We start from the raw sequence: 20,522 nt of genomic DNA, 5'->3' as shown, positions 1-20,522 counted from the left end.
GCGTCCTATTGTCCGGTGCGTCCAATGGTGCGAAAAATACGGTATTTATTTTTTGCACACAAGGAGGGTTCTCCCCATGTGGCAATTAGGCTTAGAGGAAAGCTTCCATGGATGTAAATGGGAGCTTTTCCCTCTTAGGGATAATTGCCATGTGGGGGAGTGGGGCTGAGTAAGGGGGGGGAGAGAGAGAGAGAATGAGAATTAATGTGTCCATGTGTGAGACAGAAGGCGAATGAAAGCAATGTGGGGTGGCTCCAGGCACACTAGCATATGGCCACCTCTGGAACAAAGCTTTATTTGAATCAGGGCTTATTAGGGCTGACACCCAACACACCAAAACATGTCTCCAGAACATGCTTTTAACAGAGGCTTTGAGCATGTCCACTCCCCTCCTCTGCTTTATGCAACCATGTCCCACCCATATCTTTTCCATAAGTGTGTTTCTGACTGACAAGCAAGCTTGAGCCTGGGCATTTCTGGTTTCAGAAGAGAACCTCTCTATGCTGGATCTGGGGATGATGTGATGTATTTTAGGAAACTTATATCCAGTGTTATTTTTCTAGAAAAATAGGTGCCAGAATGCAACATGAACACCTCCCTCGTTCTCTTAGAATTGCAATGGGGCCCACAGACCAGCATAAGATAAAACATATGGATAAACTGAACACATAAGACTTAAAACAGGTAAGGAATAAAAGCTAGTAGTTAAAAGGTATATCATACATAACTTAAAAAGATAGAAACAAGGACAAATGGTTAAAAGCGACTATAAAGGAGGGAGTGTGAAGGAGCATGGGTCTTCTATTTTGGGCCTAGTTTGTGGCACAATAATATGATAATCACCAACAAGTATAACCTAAAACAAAAGCAGTCAGAAAGCCCCCCCCCACTATAAACTAGATTAGAAGAATGTGCCAAAGCTTGCACATAAGCTTGGCACCAGCCAAACCTCCCTGGGAAAACATTTCCAAAATCACAGGGGCTACCACTAAGAAGGATTTGAAAACCTGTGCAGACCTGTCAATCATTAGCAGACCAGTTGCACACTTTGAGGGATGATTTCAAAAGATCTGAGGGCATATTAGAAGATACCTTGCCTGAAATTAACTACAAAGTAGCCCAGTCCTGCAAGCAAATCAGGAAAAAACAAGCAAATGCACCAGTGCATCAGAAACAGCTCCTGAATCTTAGAGACAAATTTCACGTATCTACTTACTGTGATATAACTGATACACCTGAAGCTAATATGAAGAGAAGTGAAATGTATGTGAAGAAGTATCAAGTGGATTAAATTTTCTAAATAATACAGACTTATCTGATGTATGATATTTACAAGATTCCCAAAAGCTAGTGGACTCATACCCTCAGGACTTAAATGTGAACCTTTTGTGGGCAACTACAGCAGTTCTACTGTTATATGTCACGAAGTTTAATGAAACAGAAAACATGAAATTCAGTCGTGGATCTTTCACAGAAATGAAAGACTGAATAGAATATGTACTTCCAACTGAAGAGATCGGGTTATGAATGCTGTGAATAATGCTTTTCCTCAGCTGAAATGAATAAAAAGCCCTCAGAGAGAGAAAAATAGGTATTGATTCCCTTTCCCTACTGCTTATGGAAGCGAATGTGCTTCATCAAGTCAGTTTTGATGAATTTATCCAGAGTTTTGCAGTCAGAAAACTTAGAAAGAAGCTATTTTAATTTCAACATGTCTTGTGTCATTTCCAGAAATAACATGTTGTTTCACAGTTTAGCATTGTTTGAGTTTGAATTGCATATGGGGGCACCGAAATCTTTTCAGTGCTTAGGGGCTCTAAAGGCTTTAATCCAGCCCTGCTGCTAACAGAGCAGTGGCGTAGCGTGGGGGGTGCGGGGGGGGGGCGGCCACACCGGGCGCAACTTCTGGGGGTTAGGGTTAGGGGGCGCAAATCCATGGGTTAGGGGGCACAAATTACTTGCCTTGCCCCGGGTGCTGACAACCCACGCTACGCCACTGTAACAGAGTCCCATGCATGTCCCCTTGATCCTCTTCTCTTTTCCTCTTTCACATTAGCAGATGATTTCCCAGCCCTCTGCTCATCACTATTCATTTCCTATCTACATATTATGCACAAAGCCCGTGTCCAGCCTCATTTCCCCATGTGTTTTAATGGCCTGTTTATTCATCCCAATTTGTCTGCAGGGAGCTTTGGCGATGTTACCTAAAAGCAGGAGTTAGCCCACATTTTCCAGTGCATTTCCCTGTTACTTTCCTTAATACAAAAATTCTGATTTTTTTGAGGTAGGCTTGCCATATGTCAGGAAAATTCCTGACACGTCCTGGTTTTCAGGTGTAAAAATGGCGTGGGGGAGAGAGGGATTTTGCCAAATCGGCAAAATGTCAGGCAAAACCCAGATGTATGACAATGCGATGGAAAAAGCAGCGGAAACAGCTCCAAAAGCTTAAAATAACTATTTTGGGGTAGATTCCCCCCCCAAAAGTAGTTTGGTGGTTTCCTAAAAAAGCTCTACAACTTTGGGGTCTTCCTAAAAAAAAGTTTGTGGGTGTCATGAATTATACTTTTTGAAATATGGCAACCCTGTTTTGAGGGATCGTTGCATGACATCCTAGTCAACTACAGCCGGCTGCACAACACACCTTTAAAACGCAATTAGAGCACCTTGCCCTCCCTGCAAGAATTCTGAGAGCTGTAGTTTGCTAAGGGTGCTGGGAATGCTAGCTCTGTGAGGTTGTAGACTACAGTTCCCAGGATTCTTTGGTGAAGGTGGTGTCGTTCTTTGAACGTGCTTTAAAAGGTATGGTGTAAACACAACCCAAGCAGTGCAACTGTATGTGATTGAACCCCACCTTGAAACAGCAGTAGTCTGGAAGTGCCCTAAGTCAGAGGGGAGCATTTAGCCCAGTAACCCCAGGTCACCTTGACCCATCCCTCTCCTGCGCCCTGGTCAGAGTTCATCCCGATAGCATCTCCTTGCTTCTCACGAAACCCGATCGCACCTTCTCTGCTCCGCTGAGCCCAGCACACCTGCCTCGGCCCTTACAAACAACACATTGTGATTTTTGGTTACCCAAGGGCCTGCTGACAATAGGGTGTCACCATAGCAGGCAGTTCCGCTTACCATGTGGTCTTTTCTTTGGAGAACTTTATCCCTGGCACTTTGCCCATGCGTCTCACGACCATCCGCAGCCGGTTGTTCCCCGTCAGGACTTTGACTGCGCTTCCCATTGTAATGTTCTCCAAGCTCACACTATTCACCTCTGTGATTTTATCTCCAACACACAGCCCAGCCTGTTCTGTTGGTATTAAATACAGGTAACTCAACTTGGGCTAAGGATTAGAGAGGGTTTCTCTTTCCTGGTTTTCTTTCTTTTTTTTTACAGTATTACTAAAATGACAAAATATAAAAGTGTGTTGCACGCACATTTTAGAGTAAGGCAAGGTTTCTCAAACTTTCTACTCCCAGTTGAAACAGCTGAAAACTACTGAGGCCTACCTCAGTCAGTCACAAAATGGTGGTTCAGGAAGCAGAGTTTGGAACAAACAGCGGGCATTTACTGACACCCTTTCCCACTGATATCCAATCTATCTTTGGAAATGGTTAAACTCTGCCACAGCATTGTTCTTGTGGCAAGGAGTTCAACAAGTCAGTTTTCCTCATGCTAAGTACATAATTTGCCATGGAGATATTGTGAGGGCCTCCTCATTTCAGGCAGGATTTGCTGATTCAGGGGCTCCAAGTGGAAAACACTTAAAAATATATTTTCCCCTCCCCATTCCCACATGACCCTAAAAGTATTTTTAACCATCTTCTGTAATTTCTTCTCCCACTCTCCTTTCACATTCAACTTCTACCTAATTTCTGCCCCTCTCTCACAACTACAAGTTTCTTTCATCTCTCCTCCTTTGTCCTCAGACATTTGCTTCTTCCTCCTGTAAAAGCTTTTCTTTCTTATCCCCTTCCTTTATACTCCCAGTTTATTTATATAACAACAACAGCCTTTTTCTTTATAATTTCCTTCTTTGGCGCTTTCCCCTCCGAGGAGGGAGAGGACCATGTATACCACATTGAGTTCCTTGGGGAAAAGGTGGGCTAAAAATGTAATAAATAATAATAATAGCCTTGATAGCATATTTTCTCTCTCTGTTTAAAAGACTTATTCTTCACTGGAGCTCTAAAGACCTGTATGCATGGCTTTCGGAGAATCTCACATTTTGCAATGTCGTGGAATTCTATACTGATGTGCTTCCAGAACTACTTAGCAACACGACACATAAACATTGTCTCAACTAAATTACTTTGCTTGGGTTTTGCTGCAACCTCCAGACATGGATTAAGTCCTGAAGAAGAACTGGTCAGCACGGGAAGACCACTTGCTGGCAAAGATTTAAGTCTAAGTGATTCTGCCAGTGTTGCAGGCACTAGAATCCTGGTTTTATGGACAGAACATCCGAGCAGCTTGTTGTCTGTTTTTAAGGCTGGGAGGGTTGGAGAGATTTTGCTTACCTGCACTGCTGCCCTCCTCCACCTTGCTGACGAAGATACCCAGGCCATGCTCCGAGCCTCCGCGCACACTGAAGCCCAGCTTCCCATCTGTGCTTTTTTCCACCGTAATGGCATTGATGGCATCACTCTCATCACTGTTAGCTGTCATGGGGATACAGCATGATATAGTTATGAAATGGCACCACTAAGGACACTCACTGTGCTGGAATGACCAGCAAAAGGAGCTACCCTTGATCCTCTACCCTAACACTGGGAAAGTGATAGTAGAAAGAATTGCAAGAGAAATATGCCACACCTCCCTACACTCTGCATTTTAGCCTCTCTTCCCCACCATTGTGGGTCCACCAGACCCAGAAATGACATCTAGGCAGGCTGGAGGGCAAGCCATGAAATCCCCGACAGTTTACTTCCTAGGGAGACATGAGAGCGTTTGTCAAAGTGTATCTTCTCTGTCAATGCACACATGGGTTTCCTATATAATATAAATGGTTACAATACACAGAACGCAAACATAGAATTGCAGCGAGCATCTCCCCCTCCTCCTCTCCTACCAGGCAGCAATACTGTAAATGCCTTCACACCCTGGGAACATGGACAGCACCAGAAGAGTTCCCAACTAGAACTGCTTTTTTATGTGGATGTGATTTTATACTATTTTATTTTGCTCTCAGCTTTTCAATTTTGTAATTGGTGTTTTTATCTTGACACTGGCTATTGGCCGTAATAAAACGACTGCAACATGTTAATAGGAGCCATGGGAGTGGCTCAGTACAGGGCAAGGTCAAATGAGGAGGCAGATCAGTCTATTGGAGGGGGTTGGGGTTGGAGTGGCAGGAGCCTTTTCTCCTCTAAATCTCTAGATTTTGACCTCTATATATCAAGGAGCCTGTAAAATGTTCTATATGACACCTATATGTTTTGCCACGTGGGGCAAATAGAAGAATAGGGGGGGAGGGGGGCAGCCCCAGAGAAAGTGTTAAGCTCTATCTCCATCATGGCCCTGATCCAAATTAGCTCTTCCTCACCCTATGATCCCTATGGTTGCTATTCACAATTAAAATCAGGCCCATGCAGAGCTTGTCTGAGGCCTGATGGAGGAGTCTTTTTAGAATAAAGTTATGGACCCTGAACAGTGTAAGTCTGGCGGGCCTGGTGGCACTCCCCGTTTGGCTGGCTTAGCCCTCTGAGGCCTGGAACAGGTATACCCAGCTGTATCTCACCCTTTCTGCTTGAGCCTGTTTAAAATACACCCTGTTTAAAAAAGGATCCACAGTTCTGATTGAGGACCAAAGACTTCCCATGCTGTGTCTTCTTTGGTCCTCAATCAGAAAGTGGCAGCATAGTAGAAAGTCCCATTTTGCTGAGGCTCAGCATTCTGGGAAGCTGCCTGAATCAATTTTATCTCTCTCCCTCAATGTAGAGGCTAATTTAGGGGAGCCCTACTGGTTCAGTTGCACTTGGCGTGCCATAGGGGCCACTGCAACTATAATGTAGCATGGAAGGCAAGAGGTATGGGGTTCTGAAATTTGAGACCCCAAGGTCTGCCACTGCTCCATGTCCCCTTACCTCTGCCTCTAACACCTCATTTCTTTGCACCAAATAATTGCCGAAAACAACCCATCCTATATAACATGAGGTAACATTTACTTCCTGGAATTATGCATATTACAAATGCATGTTTCTAATTACTGTGATACTTCCTAATCACATAATTAGCTTATTTACTAATACTGGAATGTATATAAAATTGCCGGGCAATGAGGTGTGCATGCTAATTGGCTCTCCTGGGTCACAGCAACTTCCTCATAAATCTGCAACTGATCTTGCAAGGAAAGGAACAAACAGCACCATTTGGCTATGGCTCTACTCTTTTGCAAAAGGATGACACCAACTCTCTCCATCCAGCCAGGATCTGGCTTGGCTATGTAAGTAGAAATGACGTCCTTTGCACACTACCACCTCCCACCTTCACCCCCAACAGTACCTTCAAGGGGTGTATTGATGAGGATAACTCTTCCCATGGGGGACGAGGTGCGGTAGTCCCGAAGGTTCCCATTCAGGAGCCGGTTCTGCCTGCTCAGAAGGAGGCGATTGGCAGTGCTGATGTCACTGCTGGAGCCCCGGGAGTGAGTCGGGTAAATGATTTCGCTCTGGAATGAATCAGGAGTGTATGCCATGGCAGGACAGGGTGCTGGTTACGCACAGAAGGACTCTCACTGTTGGATGGTGTCCCTTGGTGGGTTGGAGAAGCACACTGCGCTTGGGCCTGATTCCTTCAGGAAAGTTGGGTGAGTTTGTTACATTTTGGCCCCTTAGGTTGCTTCCCACCAGCGGAAACCGTTGCTGGACATGTTCCCATCAATCATAGTATTACCTCTCGTAGACTCATTTTGTTGTTGTCGATGGTGATGTTACCACTGAGGATTGTCCTTAGGAAAATTCACCTATGTTTAAAATGCAGGATCCAGTGAAAACATCTTGCCTCTCATGGGTTCAGATTCATGCTCCTTCTTTGCCTTCCAGACAGGTATGCTGTAATAATAGTAGTAGTGGTGGTAGTAGTAGTAGTAGTAATAATAATAATAATAATAATACTATCATTTTTTTACCCTAAAGCCTTTAGTCAAATTTAAGTCCTATGCACATCTAACTGGAAGCAATTCCCATTGAATTTAATAGGACTTATTTCTATGTAAATAAGTTTAGGATGGCGGCATGAATTTCTTTTGAGTTTGTGGTGCAACAAGAACATGTTTTAGGCTACTCCAGAAGTCTCCTTGACAAGGGAGCGTACCCTCAGTCAGTCCCTCTAGGACCTGAACTTTGAGGACAGTCATAACAATATTTTTTGCACTCACAAGGTTGAGAAAATGAAATTTAAAAAATGAAATTTGTGGTTGGCAGAATTTTAACAAAAATATTACTAACTTTCACACAATGCTCACTGCACCCACTCTTTGAAGTTAGGTGTGTGTGTGTGGGGTGTCTTATGCTAATTCAACAGTTTCAGACATGAAGGCACTTCATATTTATTATCTAAGCAATATGGTGGATGAAGACATTTTTACAGTAAGACACAAGCACATTGCAAATGTTGTTTGAAACATTTTCAGTGTAGTGGGACCATTGTGTTCCATGGAATTTATGTAGAATAAAGAGCAGGAATAATATTGTTTGACTATGGCTGACCTAGCTAAGTGTAGAAAAATTAAAGCTGAAAAGAAAATGGATCAGATTCTTTTCCTTCCAGTGTCACAGTGTGATTCTATTTTAGCACTTTGAGTCTAAAACCATCTGTTGATTTCAGTGATGTATCTCCAGGTTTATGGCTTGGCAATTTTATAGAATCATATCATTCTAGAGTTGGAAGGGACCATGAGGGTCATCTAACCCACCCCTTGCAATGCAAGAATCTTTCACCCAACGTGGGGCTCAAACCCACGACCCTGAGATTCAGAGCCTCATGTGCTCTACTGACTGAGCTATCCCAACCAAATTTTCCTGGTTTGCACAGAGTGACTGGATATGCACTTGTTCAGCTGAGACCAGAAGTAACCCTACCTTGATATGCTTATATTTCTCAAGGCATTTACTGCTTAAGAATTACACTAGGGTGACTTGAAGTGGGTACACTAGTTTACAGTAGCCAGTGCCAAGCTGAAATGCTTTCTGCTTGCTGTATAGATAAGAAAAGAAAAATTTTCTATTTTAAAAAAATAATAATTCAAAAACTTTTAATGGATTGTCCAAAAAACTAATACTTTTTAGAGCTTTGCTTGTAAATAACTGGAGATGCTGCAGGGATTCTGCTTTGATCTCTTAATGCTCTCTGCTGAATATCCTGGAAGCTTTGCATTCCACCCAGTATAAAGCAGTATGCAACAGCCTACTGTTTTGCTCATTGTAACATTCTCAATAAGAAGCCTTAAAAGAGACTATGTCCCAAGCTTGGGCATTTGTTCCTCTACAGGGCTGTTCAGTCCGGGAAGATGGAGATCTCTCTGCTTTTGCTATGTAATCACTCAGGGGAAGAGAGGGGGATTTTCCAGCTTACTCTGCATCACTGATACGCAAGCCCCAGTCTCCCCCCTGCCGCCGTCTCCTTGCCTGCACATTAGCTGGAATGAAGCCTGCGTGCGGAGTGACCTGACCTTAATAAATAAGTGATGTCATCTCTTCCATTAGAGATACAGCACGGGGGCGGGGACCGCAGAAACCCTTGTGGGAGAGGACAAGATATGGGGCACGCCCCAATTCTGATACAAGGCCACTAGTAGGCAACTTCTCAACAACTGTCGCTTCTGCTCGAGTGTGAGTGGAGCAGGATGTTTCAGCACCTTGGACAGGTCTCCCGAAAGCACCTGCATTAAATTGCATCCTGCTACCTGCAGGTAAACCTTCTCATGCCTAACGCCCTTGTTCAACCTGGCAACTCTCTCTGACCTAGCACAAAATAATCTACAGACAGTAGAGAGACGAAAAGGGAAGGATGACCCGCTCAGAAATGTAAATAACCCCTGATTAACATACCCCTCCCATGCCCCCCTCACCTGTTTCCATGTTGCTCTGCAAACTTCCTCACCTGGGACAGACACACAGTTGAGCCTGCAAACCTGGTGGCTGCTACAGGTACCTCTCACCTCCCTCGCATGGATTGGCTGGTCAAACCAGGAACAAGACCTCTCATAGGTCAGAAGAGCTGTCAGTTATTCGCAGCACTTCCTCCTTGTATCTCTTGTGGAGGGAAGGGGGGAAACTCAGCAGGTGTGTTTCTGGACTTGTAACAAGCAGAGAAGAATGGAAGCAGCTCCAACAGAGAACATTATTAGGACTATCCATTTGTTCTGCAGTCGAAGGGAACAGGTAACGGCATGTGATTGCTGAAGAGGCATGTATCCCCCCCAATTTAAAATGGCTTACGTGTGTTAATTACTGGAAGCATTTTTTTAGATATCAAAATACCCCATTGAGATTATTGTCTATGTTTTGATGCTTTTGTTGGACTTTGTGTCCTGCTTATGTGTCTTGTACATTTATGATAATAAAAGGAGACATATCTATATTTTAGTAAGGTGTAGAGGAAAGTCTGTACACCTGGTAAATTAACTTCACATTTGAAGAAGAGATTCCCATTTTGCATTAGTACATTTGCTGGGCAAAATTATCTAAAATATACACATTTATTATAGCCATTAACATCTAGTCCTAATAGGGTGGCCAAATGCAAAAGAAAGCGGGTCCTTAGTAGTCACCTTTAATAGTTAGGTCACCTGCACCTGCTGAAATACTCTCTTCTACCCTGCTATATTGAAAGAGGCAGGAGCCTTGTTGTCTTTTGCACTAGTGATGGCACTGGACTAAAGCACTTCCTGGTGCGCAGGCAAGACTGAACAGAGGCAAATCCCAACCAGAGTAGCATAGAGTTTTATTGAATTAGTCTATATCAACAGAGAACAAAATAGAATACAAATAAAGTCTGCGTAAAAGTAAACTGCATTTAAAACTCTACATGAAAGGAAATATATTTGCTTTTGCTAAAACAACTAAAAATCAAAACATTAAAAATAAAATAGAGTTAAATAGGGGAGAAGGACATCATACTAGCTTAGTTAGTCTGCTAACCCCCTGAAATAAAACCTGCCAGGGAGATTAGTTCATGTACCAAACTTGCTAGTTGGCTGTCTCTGATAGAGTGGGCTTTCTCAAGTTGATCATTCAGATGCTCCTTGGACTTAAGAGAGGGGGATAGTCTGAGGAATGTGTGATTTGCTTGAAATTCTGGTTGGTGCAATAGGTAGATAGCTTTGCAACCCTCTCTTGTATAAAGGGCAGCTCCTTTTAGCTTCCCTCATGTGCTCTCTTCATGATGTCAGGGTGCATTGGTGGTCCTAAGGCTGGTGGTGTTTTGCAGGTCTTGCAGTAAACTTCAAAGAGGCTAGCCACAGAGTGCATGCGGTAAAAGATGCCCAGTGGCAGGGAGATCTTGACCACGATGGCCCAGAGTGTGAAGCCATAGAAAGACTGCTCAATCTGGCTCACCAGGTGCGGGCGGGTCCCATAGGCATATAGAATCCACACCTAGTCAAACAAAGGAAACAGGGAAAGGAATAAAACCAACTTCAAACTGTTGGCACAAGTAGCCATTATTTTGGGGCAGCCGCATCCTTTCAAGGCAGGGATGGGGGAGCGTGTGGCCCTCCATATTCTGTTGTTATTGTTGAACTACAGCTCCCATCAGCCCCATCCAGCATCTGGCGGGCCACCACTTCCCCATCCTTCCTGAAATGTCTCCCATACTTATTTAGCATTTGACGTGCCTATAGAGCACATGGAAAAGCTACGTTGTCTAGGATATACACCTGTTTTTCCACTGTCCCCTGTTCTGCTTTCTCAAGCACATGAACAACAATCAGAAGTTTTCATGTGCCAGATTAGAAGGTGCTCTTTGAGCCAATCTACATGTTCAGAGAAAGAACATGGGGCAGTGCTCCATGACTGTTGTAGGTCAGAATGTGAGAGGTGCGTCACACAGCTATATCTCCCCTTCCCTTTGCGTGAACATAAACAAGCAGCAGGTCAGGAGTAAAGCTTGGTTAGAGCCTTTCTTTCTAAAACACCAGATTTTTTTTGTGGTGGCAGGAGGGGAGTGGAATTAAATTTTGAAGACAGGGATAAAGTTCAGTTCCACTGCCTGGATTCCAAATTGGTACAGTCCCAGGAAAGTTGTAGCATTTGTGTGCCTCCTGAACATTTAGATCGGCCATTCTATAGATGGGGATGTTGTTCCACTTCAGCCAACTTGCTTTGGCAAGAAGATATGCTTTCCATGCAGTGCCAGAATTCTTCAGTTACGTAACTCAGGTCTTTGAAAATTTCTGTAAGCATGACATTTTAGACAATGATGATGCGTTATGTTTTTAGATATGCGGGTTGCGTTCACTTCTGGATGTGAACAGGGCTCCGGAACGGATCCTGTTCGCATCCAGAGGTACCAGTGTACCTACATTGGAGCTATAGGCTGCATAGGAATCCTCATTTATGTCGCTGTTGTGCTGTTTCCTTGATACTGTTTGCAACAAAAAAGGGGTGAGGGATTTCCATAAAGGAGAAACTAACAAATATGTACATTTTTGGAATCAAGAGAAAAGGATTTGTGATAGCAAAGCTTGACTTGGTGTTGCAAAGTACCAAATGCAGGTTGTTAGGTGACTAACGTTACAAACCAAATAACCATTTTATAAGTTAGCTTCCTGCTACTCCAACCATCAAATAGTATTGTGGCACCTTAAAGACAAACAAGTTTTATTATGGCAGAACCTTTATGAAGAAGAGTCCACTTCATTAGATGCCTCTGATGAAATGGTCTCTGGTCCACATCTTGAAGGTGCCATAAGACTTTTTGTTGATCTTGGTTCTAATCCACTACTGCCCTCTACGGGTCACATAGATTCTCTCACTTGGAACACATTCAAGAACTGATTTTGCAAAGTTACGGTAGTTACTACAAATATTATTAGACAATCTCCTGTGTTTTCCATTTCAGATTTGGCATGCTTGGAGCTCTAACAAAATCAGCAACATTATGGCAAGATTAGTGCATGTAACATACTGGGGGGGGGGCGTTCTTCAATAAGGAATTTGGTAGAGCAAACTGAAATTTGGCAATGATGAGTAAAAAGGTCTTCATATCAGCCTAGAAGAGCTAAGGCAAATAAGTTCAAAGAAGACTGGATATTGTTTGGAACATTTTCGAAAGTGAAACAGGCTACTATAAGAGGTACTCACTTTCTTTTGCTCTGCAGTATTTAACTTGGAATTTCATGGTGTAAAGTAGGTTTCTAATGCTGCTTCTTGTTTAAAGACTACAATATTGAATTAAGGGTGAATTAACTTTTAATATCTTTTTATACCTTGTCATTAAATATTTATGACATATTTGTAATTTCTTTATGTACTGTAACTGATGTGTTGATGATAGTTTTAATCAATAATAATTATTTTTTTAATATTTTAGGAAATGGTGTCATTCTATGTTGGTGTATAACAGGGTTCACCAACATGGTGCTTGTGGGCACCAGTGTTCCCGTCAGTACCTACTGTGATGCCCACAAAAGGTCTTGAATTGGACACCCATTCTCTCATCTATTCTGAACACAGGAGAGGTGCAAAGAGCTTCTCTCTGGGGGAGCCCTGGGATGGATGATAAAAAGGCAGCTACATCAGCTACCTCATAGAAGAATGCTCCTTGCAGTTCTCTGTTCAGAAATCAACTGCTTTTGGTAAGTGAGCACAATGTTGCCTGATAAAAAGCAACTTTGCCAGCCACACCTGGGTGTAGGACAGTGTCTAATCCTGTAAGAACCTGTTTCCCATTCTTGAAGTGGCTGGTAGTTGTGGACATGTTCTTACCATTTTGCAGTTGTGTCCCTCTTTCTGCTGTTTTAGATGTGGCAGCCATTTTGTGTCATGCCATGTTCCCCATGGCAGCCATGTTGTGTTGCACCACAACCTCAAGATAGCCATTTCGTGACTGGTATCTGTTGCACTTTCTGGTATATAGCTTGGCCTGGGCCTAGTGAACACAAACCACAAGTCTTCACTAGGCCTGGGCTAAGACTTACTTGGCATGCTGACATAGATTGATCATATTATCAAAACTAAGCCAACAGAGACTACTGCCTCAATTATGCCATGGGCAGCCTGGTTCCTGGTTGCATAGGGTCTCCCTAGAAGCCCTTTCCACAAAATCCCCCACCCACTGCAATTTTGGTGCCACCTTTAGATCTGTCTTAAACCAAACCCAACTTACCGATATGTTGTAGAAGATGAGGAGAATTGAGATGTTTTGTAGGACCTTCCTTCTAATACTTTGTTTTTTAGGTTCTCTCTGAATGTGTGAAATCTGGAAGAGGGATGGGTCATCACCATGATCGGACAAGTGCATGGGCAGTTGATTTTCCAAACTGGCCATGATGTTGGTCAGTGTATGGGTTTTGGAGTAAGCTCTATGGCCATCCTGTTCAGCAGGACCTCTGGAAATGGAAAAGATCCAGCTGGCAGCAGCAGAATTGCTGTTGTCTTGGCCATCTGGCTCTTGAGGGAGGCTTGAGTACAAAGCTTCAGTAATGAAGAGATTCTGTCCCAATATCTGGATGGTCTTGCAGAGGGAGAAGCAGAAGTCTAGGAGGTGGAGGCCACCATTGGTATGAAGAAATAAGATGGCAACCAAAGAGAATATGGATACCATGAGGGGACCACAGGAGCTGCCCAGAAGCAAGGTGACATCTAAGTTTCTTACTACGCTCTTGTCAGAAGGGAGAGCTGCAGATTTTTTCTTCATTCTATAGGTGGCAATGCCAATCAAAGTTGCCAGGAACATGGCTGACAAGAGCACAGAGTTGAAGATGTAGTATGTCCGTAGGGCTTCGGGAATGGTGTGGGGAGACTTGGCAAGCACTCCAAAGGAGATCATCACCCCAAATGTTGCTGAAATGGCCAAGGCCCCCAGCACTAGCCCCACAAAAGCCCCACTGAGATGGAAGTGCGCCTTGTGAGTGAGCTGGGGCTTTTGGCTGGGGCTTTGCCGCCCTGTGTTCTTCCAGATGATGTACAGCATTGTAGAAGAGAAGAGACTGAACTCAATGTTGAAGGGATGCAGGTAGGCGGCCCCTTCTGAAAAGATGTGGCAAAGGCTGGTGGTACAGATGCAGCTGTTGGTGTGGGAACCACCTGTAGGAAGAATAGGACGCTTGTGCTAGAAAATGGATATATGTTTAGCAGAGGAACAACAGCAACTTTGAACTGGAAAAGAGGACAATTCTGTCCACTTTGGTCACACCCACAGCAAATATTTAAAGCATTCTTATACCACTTTAACACTCATGGAGAATCCTAGGAGCTGTAGTTTGTTAAGGGTGCTGGGAATTGTAGCTTGGTGAGGTCAGTACTACAGTTCCCAGGATTCTTTGGGGGAAGCCTGACTGTTAAAATGGTATTAAGAGCACTTTTTGGTGTGGCTGTGCCCTGTGTGTAGTTGAGAAACCTCACACAGCTCTTTTCCACCGGCTCATATAAGACCAGCGCAAACAGTTGGGCCTGGTGAGCACTCAATGTTCCCATCCCCTAAAATTATAATCTGTGGGTTGCCATCTGATTTTATTCTGCTCCAAATTTGATTTTAAGCTGTATTTTAATTGATTGTTTGATTTATGTTTTTAATGTAACATACTTTGATGGTAGCCGCCCTGAGCCCGGTCCTGACCGGGGAGGGCGGGATATAATTAAAATTATTATTATTATTATTATTTTCTGCTTTCTTCATCCAATCATGACAACTTTATACCAAAAGGCCAGAGAACGGATGTGAATGCTCAGAGAACATACATTACTGGGCTACCATATAAGTATAGTAAGATAGCAAGTAAACAGAAGTCCCTTGGACAGGGTTGCCATACGTCCAGAATTTCCTGGACATATCCAGAATACCACATTCCTCAGCAGAGTCTGGGTGGAAATAGGCCAAATGTCCGGGAAAATCCAGATGTATGGAAGCTTTACAACTTTGCTGTCCGGATTTTCCCTGTTTGAAATATGGCAGCCCTACCCTTGGATCGGAACCATGCCTTTGGTCACTTTGAAAGACTTAGTTCCTAGGTTTGTCACTGATCAAGCCAAGCCATTTGTAGACCTCTCTTTGAGAGCTCCCTCCCCAGATGAGAAGGACGGTTTGTCCCATGGGGGGCCTGTGAAGTCTCTCCCTTGTGAGCATCATAAAATTCTTCCAGCTGCTTCATGGACTCATCCAGCACCACACTCATCCACAGGAGCACATTGGTGGCCAGAGTGTGCATCAGCCCAAACCTAGAAGTCACAGGGAGAAAGGAGGAAGGGGATAAATTAAAGATCTCTGCACCTCACCCTTCCCTACTCAATTTGGTTCAAAGGTAGGTAGAGGCTCCCTGGCCCCAATCCAAACATTCCTCCCAGCCATGATTAGCATCTTTGTAGCCATTTCATGCACTGGCATTCTTACAAGGCTGCCAAAAACCTGACTCACTTTTCCCTGCATAGTTGCCTCATCTGCAACATTCAGATTCTTCCAGGCATCCTCATCCTTGCCAGAGGCAGAATTTTCATATTACAGCTACCCAATGCAAACCCTCCTGTGGTGCAATGGGTCAGCACATCTGCTTGTTAATTGGAAGGCGGGCGGTTCAAGCCCTTTCAGGGACAGCTGCGGGCATTGCAGGGGGTTAGACTAGATAACCCTCGTGGTCCCTTCCAACTCTATGTCTCTGATTCTCTGTGCTTCTAATTGCATCCAGTGCAGTGCTAAGTGCGTGCCCTAGCAGTGCAATGATTACTGTTTGTGCAACAGGACTTTCCTTCCCTGCCTGCGCACCCCTTAAATATGCTCTGGACTTTCCTTCACCCCTCTGGAGCACATTTAGGGAAAGGGCACAGTGTGGGGGTGAAGAGGAGGAAAGTTCTGCAGTACAAGCAGCAGTCTTTGTGATGATTGGATGCTTTCATTTATTGCATTTTTATCCCACCTTTGAAGAAAGATGGATGAAATAATAAAGAATCCCATAGGTTAGAAAAGACTGTACTCCTTTGAAGTTCAAACCTTGGACCAGTGTGTATGCCTGGTAGCTGTTTGGGTTGCTGATTTTACATAGCTCAAGAGAATACACCTACCTGTTTAGATGCTGGTGTTCCTGGATGCAAACTTTAGCATTAAACAACAGCACTGAGACCTGAAAAGAAGGGAAAGAAGGTGCCAGGGAGGGGAAAGAGACAGAAGATCACATCACCATTTGCCACTAATAGTATAAACCAGTCTTCCCCAACCTGGTGCTCTCTGCGTTTATTGGACTCCCAACTCCCATTAGCCCCAACCAGGAAGGTCAATGGCCAGGGAGGATGGAAGTTGTAGTCCATGTGGGTTAAAGCACAGAGCCTAGGACTTGCTGATCAGAAGGTCGGCGGTTCGAATCCCCATGACGGGGTGAGCTCCCATTGCTCAGTCCCTGCTCCTGCCCACCTAGCAGTTCGGAAGCACGTCAAAGTGCAAGTAGATAAATAGGTACCGCTCCGGCGGGAAGGTAAACGGCATTTCCGTGTGCTGCTCTGGTTCGCCAGAAGCGGCTTAGTCATGCTGGCTACATGACCCGGAAGCTGTTTGCCGGCTCCCTCGGCCAATAAAGCGAGATGAGCGCCACAACCCCAGAGTCGGCCATGACTGGACCTAATGGTCAGGGGTTCCTTTACCTTTAGCTTGACTATGGTTGCTGAAAGCCCACTAGGTTCGGGAAGCCTGGCACAAACTGTTCCTACAGTACTCTGAAATTTTGCCTTATGCACTGCCTCTTTAACAGTAGTGAAGGTTTTGCAAGGAGAAAGAACACAGTGGAGAGAAGCCGAAGGGGCTGGGATCCTAGATGTGTGGCAGAAAAGGAAGGAGTACAGCTAACTCCTCTAAGGCTGAGCTTGCCTGTGGTGTGGCATCCCCACCAAATATCTGACCACATTTGACCTCACCTGGATGATGGTAAAAACAGCCTGCACGACAGGGAAGGTGGTGATGAGCATGGAGGCGCAGTGTTGCAGCTCATAGCTGTACCCCAAGGAGAGGCAGTCCAGAACCAAGGTGGCCAGTGCAAAGAGAGAGAGACCGCCTGCCATGACAAGACAGCACGGTCACCACAAATGCGGCACAGAAAGCAGGCACTCTGTTAATTTATTCAGGAAGCAGAAGGGGGCAGGAGGTCCATTCATATTAAGTGCCAAGACTGTGGGACCAGAGAGAGCAAGGGGAACAGGCTTCCTGCTGATGAAGGAAAGCATATGCATCCTGACAGTTCCACCCTGTCAATTCCAAAGTGAGTCCCCAGTGCCTTTCTCCACTGACCCATAAGACTACAGATTAAAAAACAACAACATGAGCTGCATGGGAAGGGGAATTGTGAAACAAGACTGAGAAATCTGTGGTTTCATGGAAGTCCCCACCCTTGCCAATCACTGCAATGCTAATAGGGGTAGGCTGCTGATGCGAGTGGTTGTTTGTGAGAACAAATTGGCTGATATAACCAGTGCTTTTTTTCTAAAAAAGTGTTTAGGGGTACTCTCATTTTGACTCATGAAAACCACCATTTTGTAGTTCAAATCGGAGAAAATAAATACAGTAAATGGACAAAGTCAGAGATTCATGAAATGTTTAGGGGTATGCGTACCCCTGCGTTGCCCAGAAAAAAAGCACTGGATATAACAATAGGCTCTCTGTCTCTCTGAAATGAAATGAAGTGCAAGTCAGGCTAATAGCAGAGTGGACTGAAATTCTGAAATATCTTCTGGTTGGCTTGGATCTGTCAGACACCAGCAGATCCAAGAACCACATTTTCTCTGCAGGATTCAACTGTAATGATGTCTTGTGTATCACAGCTCCTCTAGTGCACTTGCCTGAGTCCCCTTTTAGTAGAAATGCCAAAACTTTGGAAGGGCAAGGAGGTTTCATTGCTAGTGATGGTCTTCGTTGTTTGAAGGATTGCACAATTTGCTTGGGCACGGGCATTTTGCAATGGATCCTATCTGTGTTAACATCTCTACCTTTTAGCCAGCTTGCTCCTGCCTGGTGATCCTGGTGCCTTTTCAGCTGCTTGTTGCGGGAAGAGTGGCAGCCAAACCAGAGCATCCAGATGCAGGAAGAGATCATGAGGGCCTCCAGGAAAGCATGGACGTTGCGGCTCTGTGAGCTGTGCTGGTGCATCTCAGCAAGGAGCACCGCACTGCCCACAAATGTCAGAAGCACCAAATAGAGGAGGGAAAGCAGGGAACTGGAGAGCATAGTAGATGCCATGGCTAAGCAGGGTCTTTTTGCTGGGTATCTGCAGTGCAGCAAGGTATAGCTCAGCATTACAGGGAACATAACTGTAGACAGAAATAGACTCGAGAGAGAAAGGTCAGGAACACACATCCTATGCGCCATGCTATATAACTATGTGGACCTTATAACACAGAGACATGCACACAGCTCAGTACAAGGGCTGTAATAGTGCATGCATTCCCTTCAGCCTGCCCAGTGTATGAGTCCAAATGACTAAATTTTTGAGCTGGCAGTGCTTTTCAACAGTTTCTCCCAGGGGTCAGCAAACTTTTTCAGCAGGGGGCTGGTCCACTGTCCCTCAGACCTTGTGGGGGGCCAGACTGTATTTTGGAGAAAAAAACAAACTAATTCCTATGCCCCACAAATAACCCAGAGGTGCATTTTGAATAAAAGGACACATTCTACTCATATAAAAACACACTGATTCCCGGACCGTCCGTGGGCTGGGTTTAGAAGGTGATTGGGCTGGATCCGGCCCCCGGGCCTTAGTTTGCCTACCCATGGTTTATCCCATGGTGGTCCACTGCCAGGCTGCATGACTTCCAAAGGAGAATGTTAGGATGTTAGAGTTGGTTCCTTATTCTGCATTTGATTCAGCTGCAGCTGTAGTGTGGAAAAGCTCTGGGCAATTTAACACCTTTGCACTATAAAAACAAGCCATCACAAATTGTATACATCCATGTCACCAGGAGAATGTGACCTAGCTGCGTGACTAGCCCACAGCTTCTGTCACGAAGAGGAAAATCCCAGGAACAAAAAGCTCATCCAGCCTGGTGCTCAGTGCCAGGGAATCTGTCTTCCACAAATGGGTAACAATGCAATGCTTCCTAATCATGTTTATTCAGAACTAAATCCTACTGAATTAAGTGGGATGTGATCCCAGGTTGTGCCGTTAGGATTGCAGCCTAAATCATCCGCCTCCACCCTCCTCTGCAGTCATATACTACTACTACTACTACTACTACTACTAATTTTATTATTTATACCCCACCCATCTGGCTGGGTTTCCCCAGCCACTCTGAGCGGCTTACAGCATATATAAAAAATTGTAAAACATCAGACATTAACATTTTCCTGATACATACCTAATGAAATCAAACCCCAAACCTATAAACATCCCCTTCCAATGTCTACTCATAGTTACGCTTGTATTCTCTGCAAGATGTATGAGAGATATATGGACACAACAGGAAATGTTTTTGGAGGGCATGGATTTGAATTTTAGATTGCTGGGGTCAGACTTAGGGGGGGCTAATCAATAAACTCTTCTCTTGTTAGGTTTTCCATGAACCCCATCTGCCTAGTGTACAGCCCTTCATATACTGTAACGCAATTGCAAAATCAAGCTTTGGGCCCAAAACACAAAGTGAGGAATGTGAGGCTTGCTAAGACGGGCTGGATCAGAGGAGTCAGAAGATTGATATTGTGTCCTGCAACACAGGTGCTTTTCTTGGAAGCAATGTGCCTCCTACTAATAGCTAGGTTGATGCACGGGACTCTTTTTCTTGGATAGTGGGAACCCTAACACCACATTTTGCAGCTGAAATAATGGGGTGATCCTGCATCAACAAGAACATTAGTTGCCACTCACCCTCCAGAGATAGTTGAAATTACTAAACAGACTTTCCTGGGGGGTAAAAAAAGAAGGCAATATCATGAGTCTTTGCACGTGAGCATGGAATCCACCAATTTTTGAAATGGAAAAAGGATACCCCAAGCACTCCCTCCAGAATTCTTAGGGATGGAGCCCTTCCCCTTGGAACAGTGGAATCCTTGTATACATGCTCATTATAAGATCTAGATTCCAAAGCGCACCTTATTCTGCTCTAGGCCCTTTCCCTTGCAAGATCCTACTCACCTGGTCGTGTCATGCTGCTGAGAGTCCAGTTCTCTCGCATGCCTACCACAGATTTGGGATTTATCTCAAGGAACCAGCAAGGCGAAGGTATTAATATACCAGGAACGATGGCCCCAGGGGGCAACTTGGGACCACCCCAACCAGCATAATCAGGGGCAGGGAGATCAGGATTTCCATATCCTTTCTCCTTCACTCCCTGCCCCCATCCTCGCCTGGTGTTTAAATGTCTCTTTGTAAGCTAATGGGATTTGAATAGAAAGGGCTGGGGCTTTA

General features: G+C 44.5%; 2 protein-coding genes across 2 annotated transcripts in view; both read right to left on the bottom strand.

The window, feature by feature from the left end:
• Positions 1-9,177, bottom strand: part of PDZD7 (PDZ domain containing 7) — a 31,753-nt gene extending 22,576 nt beyond the window's left edge. Inside the window, exons 1-4 of the mRNA XM_082224778.1 lie at positions 9,060-9,177; positions 6,494-7,041; positions 4,510-4,650; positions 3,124-3,298 (exon numbers count right to left, since the gene is read on the bottom strand). Of these exons, the coding sequence (XP_082080904.1) occupies positions 3,124-3,298; positions 4,510-4,650; positions 6,494-6,686 (509 nt within the window). The 5' untranslated portion in view covers positions 6,687-7,041; positions 9,060-9,177. The remainder of the gene's footprint in view (positions 1-3,123; positions 3,299-4,509; positions 4,651-6,493; positions 7,042-9,059) is intronic.
• A 790-nt stretch (positions 9,178-9,967) lies between these two features.
• Positions 9,968-18,428, bottom strand: LOC309532826 (proton channel OTOP2-like). The gene is made up of 6 exons (XM_082223513.1): positions 18,115-18,428; positions 17,050-17,186; positions 16,207-16,265; positions 15,233-15,369; positions 13,319-14,238; positions 9,968-10,587 (listed from the first exon to the last, which is right to left on the bottom strand). Exons 1-6 carry the CDS (start codon positions 18,419-18,421, stop codon positions 10,348-10,350), a joined length of 1,800 nt encoding a protein of 599 aa, XP_082079639.1. The 5' UTR covers positions 18,422-18,428; the 3' UTR covers positions 9,968-10,347.
• Positions 18,429-20,522: the final 2,094 nt, after the last annotated feature.

Source organism: Podarcis vaucheri (assembly GCF_965113315.1).
Source record: "Podarcis vaucheri genome assembly, chromosome: 5".
NCBI classification, from domain to species: Eukaryota; Metazoa; Chordata; class Lepidosauria; order Squamata; family Lacertidae; genus Podarcis; species Podarcis vaucheri.
The sequence above is the reverse complement of the archived record's forward strand: the minus strand, read 5'-3'. Positions and strand labels throughout refer to the sequence as shown.